The sequence below is a fragment of the Sinocyclocheilus grahami genome, unplaced genomic scaffold, assembly GCF_001515645.1.
Source record: "Sinocyclocheilus grahami isolate Dianchi unplaced genomic scaffold, SAMN03320097.WGS_v1.1 scaffold410.1, whole genome shotgun sequence".
NCBI lineage: Eukaryota > Metazoa > Chordata > Actinopteri > Cypriniformes > Cyprinidae > Sinocyclocheilus > Sinocyclocheilus grahami.
In genome coordinates, this window is record NW_015505589.1 from 1,835,438 (window position 1) to 1,848,377 (window position 12,940).

Below are 12,940 nucleotides of genomic sequence, written 5' to 3' on the forward strand. Positions count from 1 at the left end.
ATGTCCTGTTTCATAACAGAAGCTCATATTTTGATTTGAAACCCCATAACATTTTCCTGAGATGTTGATTTATGACAAACAATTAGAAAATTAGTCAGATTTAAATTATAATTACAAAATATTATCATATTTCCATAAGGATGTACATTTTTATCACTAAATTAGTGTCAGCCATTTTTAAAAACCAAGGAGAGGGAGTGTTCTCGGGGAAACATCCAATCATTTGGTATCTCTGGAAAGCCCTGAATGTGCTCTGTACAGGACTCCAGACTTAAAACTGTGACATGCGAGGTCTCAGAGAAATTCACTCAAATATAATGTCCACTACAGAGGCAAAAACTCCATAGCTGGGTCTCAGGAGGATATGATGAATATTACACATTATATGAGTTTTTGCAGGCTATTTTGATTGATATAATAAAAAAAATTATGTGATTCACTAGCCATCCATCCAAAGCGTTTCCTTGTCTACAGCCCAAGATGCTGGAATAAGCACTAATTTGCCGTAAATATGAAAACTCTTTTATCATTATGACAGACTTTTCAGTTTATCATGTTAACATTGAGTTTGGGTAAAGTGAAGAAATACTTTGAGTTGAATAGAGTTGAATATGGCACCAGAAATCTCAGTAACACTTAAGTATAGGGACCAATTCTCACTATTAACTAGTTCTGAATGCAAGCTTGCAGATGATTGTAAGAAAGGGTTTAAGTGGGCTAAATGATTGAAGAAGTCCAGCACACATAACCTGTCATTTCACAGTTTTTCAACAATCTGATTAAGAATTACAGCTCCAAAAAAACTTTAACTTGAATTTTCATGTCATGTCAACTTTAAACATGATCAGATTTTATTATGTGGGCAGAGCTCTTTAGGTTCACCTATTGTGTATTGATCGTACATCATTAGTTAACTTACTGTGATAAATTAGCTCATTCTCTCAGTCAAGAAGTGTTTATAGGTTAATTAAATGCCTTCATCTCTTCACACTTTCACAGGTCTCTCACCGTTTTAATTCTTCTTTCTCATGTCATATTTTAGAGCATGTGTTCTTTAAAACAGTGTTTCCCTTTATGTCCTTTATGTCTTTGTCAGCCTCATCTGTAAGGTTAAAATATCCTTTAATAACAAATGATATTATAGTCGATATTGTTTAGCAAAGAAAAAAAAAGAATGAATGTCATCTATAAAATATTTATAAAACATTTTTTCCTTTAGTTCATATCGTAGTTCACCAAAACTGAAAAGACCATTCAAGATTTAGATGAGTTTGTTTCTTCATCAGAATAGATATGTAGCATTACATCACTTGCTCACCAATGGATCTTCTGCAGTGAATGGGTGCCATCAGAGTGAGTGTCCAAACAACTGATAATGTGGATTACATGTAATTCACACCACTCCAGTCCATCAATTAATGTCTTTGAAGTTAAATGTGGCATGTTTGGAACTAACTGATCCATCAAGACCTGGCTTTAGGCTAAAATACCATCAATACAATACTTGTAAAAAAAAATCCGTAAAATGTACAGTAAAAAAACGGCAGCTGTGGTTGCCGGAATTTTACCGTAAAAAATACGGTAGCAACGTTTTTGGTTTTTAACGTAAACTTACAGTTAAATACCATAATTTCATTAACTGATATAATGTTAATATACCAACCTATTGAAGTACTGAAATCTGTTTTGTACCTTTGTAAGAAAGTCACATGATGAACCAAAGCCCATCACAAGCAGCTTTTAAATAATAACATATATAGACGGTGCACAGTGTCATTCACACAAACGCTATCATGGTAACACACATGAAACTGAAATAATGCAATAAACATTCATTTAACAACATTAGGTGTAACACACAACCCTAATATACAAAACTGATAAGAAAAAACTAAGAAGAAACATAGTTATTTCAACAAAAAAACATAAAATTTGCAATGTAACGCAAGGAATTCTGGGAATGTCAATTTACAGTTATTCACTGTAAATTATACGGTATTTTTCACTTCCAAAACGATATACTACCATAAAATGTATGTCCAAAACATGTAATGTCCAATACAGTTTTTCACCGTATATAGTAGGGGAATTTACCGTTAACCATTTAACAGGCTTTTACTGTAGCATTTTTACAGTCTTTTACTGTTAAATTCACGGTCATTTTTTACAGTGTAGTCACACTTTCTCCTGTGAAGAAGTTGTCTCGTCTGAATCAGGTGAGAAACATGCAAGAGGAGAAAGCACTGTTCAAAACAGTTCTAAACCAATTTGATGGTGGATTTTGATGTAAAAGGACAGCAGAGGATGGAATTTTTCACTTGAGAACAGAGACTTAATATTTTGGCCAGAAGTGTCTGTCAAAAGTTAAAAGACCTGAATGATGGGTTTATTTCTGACGTTAATTGATGGACTGGAGTTGTGCGGATTACTTGTGGATTATTGTGAAGTTTTTATGAGCAATTTGGACAAAATTTCTTCAAATCTATTCCACTGAAACAAACTAATCTACATCTTTGATGGCCTGAGAGTAACATTTCAATAATTCAGCCATTCTTTAGAAAAGAAACTGAACAAAATATAATTAGTTATTTTAATCTATACATTTTTCTTAATTTTGTGTTTAACAGAGCAAAATCAAAATATTTCCAACAAATACCCCCTAGAAACTGCTTAAAGGGTTAGTTCACCTAAAATTGAAAATTAGCTTGTGTTTAACTCACCCCCGAGGCATCCTAGGTGTATATGACTTTCTTCTTTCAGACGAATCCAGTCAGAGTTATATTAAAAATTGTCCTGGCTATTCCAAGCTCTATCATTGCAGTCAGCGGGTGTTGCAGTTGAACAGTCCACAAGTCGTCAAATAAAGCTCGCGCATTCATAATAAAACGTGCCGCAGACGGCTCCAGGGGGTGAATAAAGGCCTTCTGTAGTGAATCCATGTGTTTTTTAAAGAAAAATATTGGCTTGAGCTTGGAATAGCCAGGACAATTTTTAATATAACTCGTCTGGATTCGTCTGAAAGAAGAAAGTCATATACACCTAGGATGCTTTGAGGGTGAGTAAAACACAAGCTAATTTGGGTGAACTAACCCTTTAAGGGTCCCCTGCTTGGAAATCAGTGCTTTAAAGTAATCCTCTTTCCCAAGTATTATTCTGTTACAATAATGCACAATATTATGACCTTAGGAACTGCTTTTGCTGTTGAATGTTTTTGCCTATGCGTATTTTTGTTTATGTACAGGTGGAAACAGGTGTACATTCAAGGATTATAAAAGATATTGTGTGTTAATAACCATTGCATTGCAGTGGGTGTGTGTTTGAGTGCATGGTGATCTTGTGACTGTGTCTGCTGACAGGATGAGAGGTGACAGTTAAAAGTAGGTTGCACACTGAAGTTCACAGCGAGCTTGAAAAGGTGATGGAGGGATAAATAAAACCAACATATCAGAGGAGAAGGGCTTCTGCCCCTGAATCTGTTTCTTGGGATGAATCATCTCATGGAGAAAAACGAGGGGAAAATAGAGATGGATGGAAGATGACAGATAAAAAGATGCACGTGTGTGTGAGAGAAAGAGATTTGTAAGGAACAAAACACAGTAACATTTACCATTGTGTCACAGATAACTGAGCAGCATAAACAGAAGCATCATTAATTGGCCTCTGTATCCACTCAATAAGCTTTGATGTCATAGTCATGGCTTGCATATCAAAGCATGGCTATGACGTTTCTGAAAGGTTTATGAATACTTTTAAGCTCACAATAAAGGACAAGGACAGTTGCACAATAGCAACCTGCAATAATACAATTTGTGTACTCAGATGGTATACCATTGAACTTTGAACTTAGTTATGAATGATTACCATATTCATGTACTATTGTATTTAGTTGCAGTAGTTCTCAACTGGTGGGTTGCAATTGAAAAATGAGTTGTGGGTCTGTTCTGATACACTGGAAAAAAAATTCTAAATTGTAAATAAAATAAGGAGTACATTTTTAAAGAAATCACTATTTCTGTCAGGACCACTATCATCAAAGATGATTGACAATTAGCATACAGTTTGGATTGGCGGTATGGTTCTGTTTTGGGCAAGAACTCCCTGCACATCCATGCAGCCTTGATTAGAGCAGGGAGAGCAGCGATAACCCCCCCCAGGGTAAACAGAACAGAACCAACATAAATGTAATGCAGATATCGTTAAAGTTCAAAAATTGTATGTACACATTTTAGAATTAGTCTGATTCAAAGGAGAATCAGAAGGCTGAATCCCGACTGACAGAGGAGGAGCTGGGGATGGAGGAGGGTAATTAGCTATTGAGCAATGCGAAAACTGCTGATAATACTGAGGGACCTTATGTATGAATGCTTAGATAGGTGTCGTATTCCCATAGGTTGATGGGGATCAGCTGAGAGTCAGCTGATGTGAGCTTGACTAACGTGACCTGCCAGAACTAACGCTATGCTTGATCTTAGTCGGAGAATCAGAAGGCTGAATCCCGACTGACAGAGGAGGAGCTGGGGATGGAGGAGGGTAATTAGCTATTGAGCAATGCGAAAACTGCTGATAATACTGAGGGACCTTATGCTTAGATATGTGTCATATTCCCATAGGTTGATGGGGATCAGCTGAGAGTCAGCTGATGTGAGCTTGACTAACGTGACCTGCCAGAACTAACGCTATGCTTGATCTTAGTCTTTCTACTTAAAACATTTACAAATAATTAATAAGAAACAGCAAGTAACACATTGAATTAAACACATTTTTGAAGTAGAATGAATTTTCTTGTAAAGAAACGTACTCCAATATATTCCTACTCCAATAATCTTTGTTCTTTATTAACAGTGAGAGTTCAAAAAGAGAATGACAACTTGTGTTCTCAGAAACAGTCAACACAACTATTCAGGATAAAAGAAGATACAAACCAGACTTAATTAAAAACAGGTTGACTTACAGCAAGGATAAGCATGGTTTTTGCTGAGTTTGCTGACCATTTTGAATGGTTACTTATTGACTGCCAAGAATAGAAATAGAGTCGGTTTGACTGATATTTTGTACAAATATTTTCTCTTTTATCAATACATGGCACCATTTGATGCATTCGAGTCATGCTGGAAAGATTGTATTTATGAGCTGAACGAACTTGAACACTTGGGAGAGTGTCAGTGATAAAACATGTTGGACACAATGTCTGTATTAATGATACATTTGTTTATATTAATTATTATTATTTTATTTATTATACATTACAATAATATTGTATTATTCTAACCATTAATTTAGCACCTTCATAAAGTAAATAAAAAAGTAAAAACACACTTGATGCACATTCTTTATTCAGTATTTTGTATGTAGAGTTAAAAATGGAATTTAATGCAGAAAACTTTGATAAAACTCACCTGATGTTGTAATTACTAAATACAAACTTTCCAAGAGGAATTTAATGCACCAATATTCAGAAGTGAAGTATCCTATTTAATGAATTGTTTGGATAATCACTTAATTGTATATTCATAATATATATGATATTTATATTGTCGGTCACACTTTAAGTTCCAATTCTCAACATTAACTAGGACTTTCACCTCAATAAATTCCTAATTTGCTGCTTATTAATAGTTAGTATGTACGGTAGTTGTTAAGTTTAGAGATGTAGAATATGGTCATTCGGAATATGTGCTTTATAAGTACTAATAAAGAGCCAATATGGTAATAATAGGCATGCTAATAAACAACTAGTTAATAGAGACAATTGGACACTCTTAAAAATAAAGGTGCTTCACGATGCCATAGAAGAACCTTTTTGTCTAAATGGTTCCATAAAGAACCTTTAACATCTGAAGAACCTTTCTGTTTCCCAAAAGGTTCTTTGTGGTGAAAGAAGGTTCTTCAGATTATAAAAAGGTAAGAACCTTTGACTGAATGGTTCTTTGTGGAACCAAAAATGGTTCTTCTATGGCATCGCTGTGAAGAACCTTTTGAAGCACCTTTATATTTAAGAGAGAATACTAAAGTGTTACCATATTGTCACATTCAGTTGATAAGTTTATTAATGTGTAACCAAAAATAAAGCAGCTAAAAATTGGTTCTGCTTCTCGGTGGTTGTGAGTTTGAGTTCCAATTTCACGGGACTTTCCAAGACCAAATCTCCTCTTCTGTGATTTCCTCTTTGTCCTCCTATCTAAATAAATGCAATAAAGCACTCATTCATTATCAGTAATACAAAATCAGTATTGGTAGATCTACAGCTGAGAGCATGACACATAGAAACCATCAACAAAAAAGTATTGTCAGTTTTCCTTTTAAGCCCATTCTATGTTAAGGACTTTTTAAAGTGGAAAGAAAATCAGCAGAGAATCACAGATCTATAAGGTACTTCAAAATGCATACAATGATGGCTGTCAATGCAGGTCTGAAACAAAGTGTGCACAATCTGAAGTTACGTGTGTGAGTGTGAGTGTGTGTGGTATTTTTAGCTGTCTGTATAAAAGATTGTTTGGATTAGAAACCAGGCCTCCAGCTGTGAGAATGGTAATATGCATGTCTGAATGAGACCCACTCTCCTCCCATCCTCTAAACACACACACTCAGACAGTTTCCCATTTGCACCCTCCTCTATCCTTTTTGCAGAGCCTTAGCTTTTTTATTATTATATCATATTATAATTAATTTATCTTAAACCACTGCCTGTCATCTGTGCATATATAAGATTAATACAACTGATTCAACACTGAATTTACAGAAAGAGCCCTTCATTACCCTATTTCTACACTTACAAAAGAAACATTTTTAGCAAATAGTTTACAAATTCTCTTGTTTCATGATGTTTTCTCCCAATGTGTTTGAGATCCAAGCCCCATTTTCTTGTGCCCCATTTTTCTGTTGCTACAGTTCACAGAGTGACCTACTTTTAGCTTTAATTATCAGTAAAGACCATCACATTTTTGTACTATACAGTCTTTGTATGAAATCAGGCTTTCAGAGAAATCTTTGAATAATCTCAAATACTCCATGAATGCTGACTAACACGACATATTAATGATTTTGGAAGCCTGGAAATTTCATTTTGCTCGTAAAACAAAGGACGGGAGTGCATTTGCATTTTGAAAGGTGTCCCAGTTATTCTCGTTTCCATATGTCTTGGTTCTCGTCAGTTTCCTGATGTAATGGTTCTTAGTGCTGCACAATATTAATGATCAAGATGCTGCTTGTGTAGAAGTGATATTAGTGATCAGACTTACAATTTACAAAAACACTTTAGATTTAGGAACACAATTAAGTTGCTTATTAGCATGCATATTACTAGCATATTGGCTATTTATTAATACGTATAAAGCATATTAATGCCTTATTCTAAAAACATGACCATATCCCTTAACCAATACCTAATCACAACTACAAGAACTACCTTACAACTACCAATAAGCAGCAACTTTATATATATATATATATATATATATATATTGTATAAAATACATTTAAAAATAATTAAACTCTTATATTTGTTCCCCAAGCGTTACTGTAATGGAGCCGACGAAACGAGAGGCGTGCGGATCCATATGCAAGCTTTTATTAATAAACATGATCAAAAAACACAGGCAGGGTCGAACAACAGCATACAGGTATGGCACAGGCAAGACAATTGAGCAATCCAAAATGGACTTGAATCAGATGATAGCGAACGTTATCCAGAGGGCTTGACAAGAGAGGTAATCCGTAAATGTTAGCAATAGTCCAGGCGAGGGGTAAACACAGTCCGAAACAGCAAGGCAAAAGGTAAATGCAAGAATCAGAAACCAGGAAACACAACGAGACTAGACTAAGACTAGAACTAGGAACTGAGACTAGGAACTAGAAACTAAGACAGGGAAATGGCTCCGTAAAGCGCTATCACTTGGAGAGCGATAAACGCAGACAATACTCGGCGTTGAATGGTGGTGTGAGACTGATTTATATAGTGTGTGTTATTGGTAGCAGCTGTGTGTGATTGGTTTCAGGTGAGCTTGTGATTAGTGCAATGGAGCGTGGGAAATGTAGTCCAGGATGATGTGTAACAGTCTGTGTAGTGCGAGAGTCCATATGGAGAGCGGGTGACCTCTGGTGGTGAGTGAACGGAAGTTTATAGACCGGATTCTTGACAGTTACCCAATTTTCACATGACAGATGATAAAAAAAAGAAATTGAAAGAGGAACTTAAGATCTTGACTGTGCTCTTTTGATTTCTTAACAGCCAGAATACCCTAGCAACCACATAGCGACATAAAGACACCATAGCATGTTTTGAATGGGCAGACATAATATTTATGTTATAATCTTATAATCTTCTTAAAAAAACCTTTTGTAACTTTGTTTAAAGAGTGTAACTAATAATAAATTGATTAAATATAAATCATTGTTTGTAATAATTGTTTATAAATGTTGTATAATTGTTAAATAAATTCATGTTACATATTGATACTTCTCTAATTCTAAAATTCATAAAGTTGATATAGTTTGTCTCTCTCTAATCTAACCGGGGTTTTTTTTGTTTTTTTGAGAAAACACATTTCTGACTTGTTTTTACCAAACTGCAATAAATATATCCCATTGTGACTTACACAGTGAGACTGAGTGCATTAGCTGAATGATCTTGTTTCTCAATGCTATTAAACCAGATAATGTATTTTCTATGTTTTTGGTGTTTTTATTGTCTCTCTCTGTATCTATCTCACTCTCACTCTCCCTTCCTCTCTGTTTATAGTCGCTGTGAGAGTGTATAGATCTGAAGAGCCAGTCTACACAATGTGTTCAGTAAACTGTTTTGATGAATGAATGGAAAATGTTGGCTGGATTGCTTATTTTTATTAATGGGAATGCTTTCTTTCTCTATCTATCTTTCTTCACACATACAAATTCACACATAGACATACAGCCCTTTCTCTGTGACAATCACAACACATATGGCTGTGTGAATAGACATAAATAACATAAGCAATGCTTTGTGAGTTCATGCGTTTGTGTTATGGTTAAGAGCAATGTTGAAATGAATATACAGACTTGACTTTGTGTTCTTAATGGATGGTTTTGTGTATAAGACTTAACTGTGACACCCAATGCAGAGAAAAGCAAGAATAAAGCGGAATTAGATGTTAACATATCCTTAATATATTTAATATATTAGATGTTAACATATTCCTCTTAAATGTTTCTAGGAACCTCATTAACACTTAAATTGTTTCTGTCAGTGAGGCTGTTATAAACTTCTGATCTAACACATCATGAGCTATTCTCTGTTATTTTTACACAGAGAGATAAGGTAGACAAAGGAAGGAGGGACATTTTTGGGGCAATGCCTTATAATATATTTTTGAGCTATACAGAGACATGGCTTTCTGGGACATGGAATCAAAGCACAGACATATTGTATCTAAAATTAAATGACCAGAAAACCAGGTTCTCATAATAAAATGTATATACATAAAATACATAAAAATACGTATATCATTGCAAGTCTTTTAACCCTTTAATGCATATGCGTTTCACCAGTCATTAATATCATATATTTTGGTTACTATCATATATATTGTTTTGTCATAGGCTAGAAATGAATACCTTCTTTTTTCATCAATGATGCATGAAATTGCTTAAAAGTGACAGTAAAGACTTTTAAGTTGTTACAAAAGATGCTAAAAATGCTATTCTTATGAACTTTTCTATTCATCAGAGAATCCTGAAAAAAATATGTATCACAGTTTTCAATAAAGGATTAAGCAGCACAACTGTGTTCAACATGCGTAATGATAAGAAATGGTTATTAAGCAGCAAATCAGTATATTAGAATGATTTCTGAAGGATCATGTGTCACTGAAGACTGGATTAATGACTGCTGAAAATTCAGCTTTGCCATCACAGCAATAAGTTACATCTAAATTATATTAAAATTGGAAATAACAATTTTTAATTGTAATAAAATTCACAATATTTTATTGTATTTTATTGTATCTGATAAAATATTGTGATTTTTTATTACAATAAAAAAATAAAAATATATATTTATAATTAAAAATCTTGGTGAGAGAGCATTATTTAGAATTTTGATTTTTTTTTTTTAAATTAAATTGCACACATGTTGCCAAATGTATAAAATACTTGTATATCATTTAATATTGTTTTATTTCACAAGGTTTGTATTTATTTATTGAATTTTTTTACATTTTTATTGTTCCGCTATTCATAATAATAAAGGTTGAGGAATACTAAGTGGCTCTAAAACCACAAAGTGAATGTAGTAGAGAGGGTGAAATGGGGTCCCATGTCACTCATAACCCTAAATATGCATCTATGTGCTATGTGCTCATATGCCAAACAAATGAATGAATGTGCAAACTCTAATACACGAACACTAACACAGACCTACTGCAATGTCATGCACGTTGTGAATGATGCTTTACTGTAAACAGTCCACAAAAGACTTGCTTCTGTGTGGCTTTGCCCTGGAATGTTTGATGCTACTTACATAAGCAATTTAGCTTTTCTTATTCTGCATGCTGGCGTGTAGGCGTATGTATTTACGTCGCATAAATTGCTGCTCCTTTGTTTTGGGCTACAATTTAGGTCGCATGTTTTTGCATGTGTGTGTGCGTGAATGTCATGGTCTTACGTCAGTAAAGCTTGCATGTTTATACTCCTTTCTTCACCCTGTGGTGAATGCTACAGCTTCTGTTCTCCATCTTTCTCCCTCTCTTTCCTCCATTGCCTTTAAAGGTTGTCACTGTTAGGTGAAGACAGATGTTTTCTCTGTCACACTTGCCGGGATTTGTTCACTTAGCTGTGACGCTGGAGAAATGCCATTGCCACGTGACCAGGACCACCTCACCTTTTTGTAACGCGCTATTGCTTTTTCTTAATGCTATAAAACGAGTCCTAGATATATGTTGAGCGACTCTGAACGACTAGAAGCGTAAAACAATGGCCACTATGACTAGTTTGGATGCACCATTGGTTAAAGGTTTTCTGGTAATGGATCCATCTCCAGAAGAACTTAATTTCCTCGATGGCCTGTATTTTATTGTGAGGAACTAAGATTTTTGGGTGTTATGTCTTTAAAATTCAACCTTTGCTGATGTTGTGACTATTTCTTCCTCGTCTTTTTTGTTACAGAATCGAGAGTTGAGACCTGAAGAGATTGATGGTAAGTTTTTCAATCTGTTGTTTTTAGATGATTCAAATTTAATAGTTTGTTTAAGTTCTTCAAACCTGTGTAAACTGAAACTACAATAATAAAAACATACCTAGATTGTTTCATTACATTTACATTTACATTTAGTCATTTAGCAGATGCTTTTCCTAAGCGACTTACAACTGAGGACAATAAAAGCAGTCAAAACTAACAAAAGAGCAACAATATATAAGTGCAAATGACAAATCTTGGTTAGCCTAACGCAGAACACGTAGCAAGGTATATATATATATATATATATATATATATTATAATTATATTATATCATTAGATTAGAAATTCATTCATAGTTCATTTAGCCTGTTTTTTATTACTGTGTGTTAACGTGTGTGTTCATGTGTTTGGTTTGTCTTGACGAGTGAAGAGTTACAAGACGCATTTAAGGAGTTTGATAAAGATAAAGATGGCTTTATCAGCTGTAAAGACCTGGGGAACTGCATGAGAACTATGGGCTACATGCCCACCGAGATGGAACTGATAGAACTCAGCCAACAAATCAACATGAACTGTAAGCTTCTGTGTGCGCACAGCCATTATCTTATCTGCCACGTCTTTTCATTACGAAATATTGACATCAGTTTGTTTTTCTTAGTAGGTGGCCATGTGGATTTTGAGGACTTTGTAGGGTTGATGGGACCTAAACTCCTAGCAGAGACAGCAGACATGATCGGCGTTAAAGAGCTGAGAAACGCCTTCAAAGAGGTGAGTGGAGAGATTGTAATATAAAACTATAAGATTGTAATATAAAGATATAAAATAAATATATATTATGTATTCCAGTTTGACACAAATGGGGATGGTGAAATAAGCACAGGAGAGCTAAGGGAAGCTATGAGGAAGCTGCTGGGACAACAGGTTAGTGCTTTTGGTACATTTGTGCGAATGTGCTTGAGGTGACATGAAAGTGACATTACTATTTTCTAAATGCATGTTATTGATCTCATTGTGAGCGATTCATCCATGAGGAAATTTTTTACATTTCAGTCTCATGATGTTTAGTCAAAGTGTTATGACTTTCAGTGAAATGACAGACTTTCCTCTGGTGACATGTGCAGGACTTCTCCAATCATTTTCTCCACTTAAACATTGCCTGTTTTTTTTACAGTTGATTGGAAGCTTGCATTATGCTCTGCCTCCATCCAATCAACAACTTATGAATAAAACCAAAACACTGCCCTACATTATTTTTGATCATTTGTTTCACTCAAATGTACGTCACAATACAGAATAAAAGATCTATTTCACTGCAGCATTAAAGGGATAGTTCAACCAAAAATGAAACATCTGTAATTACTAAATGCCCTGATTTACTCACTGTAAAGTTCTGTTTTATTCTTCCTTTGGGGATAAAAAGCTGTTTACTGTTAACAAACATCCCAACACTACTCACCCAAGAGTGGCATTTAGATTAATATGTAAATGCACTTGATAATAAAATAAACAAACATGCCTGTGGTGGGAAAATAGCAGTTAAAAATGCATCTGATCAAAGCGATGTGGATATGTTTGTGTGTGTGTGTGTGTGTGTGTGTGTGTGTGTGTGTGTGTGTGTGTGTGTTTGTGTGTGTATGTATATGCACACACACACACACACACACTCACACACACATATATACAGATGTCACCTATATATATCACATGTCACCTATATATATATATATATATATATATATATATATATATATATATATATATATATATATATATATATATAAAAAAAAAAAA

General features: G+C 34.5%; 1 protein-coding gene across 1 annotated transcript in view; it reads left to right on the forward strand.

Annotated features, from left to right (window-relative positions):
• The window catches only part of LOC107550936 (calcium-binding protein 1-like), a 23,411-nt gene that overhangs the window by 8,099 nt on the left and 2,372 nt on the right, over positions 1 to 12,940 (forward strand). The window contains exons 2-5 of the mRNA XM_016232386.1: positions 11,137 to 11,167; positions 11,580 to 11,723; positions 11,808 to 11,917; positions 11,996 to 12,070. Coding sequence (XP_016087872.1) covers positions 11,137 to 11,167; positions 11,580 to 11,723; positions 11,808 to 11,917; positions 11,996 to 12,070 — 360 coding nt within the window. The remainder of the gene's footprint in view (positions 1 to 11,136; positions 11,168 to 11,579; positions 11,724 to 11,807; positions 11,918 to 11,995; positions 12,071 to 12,940) is intronic.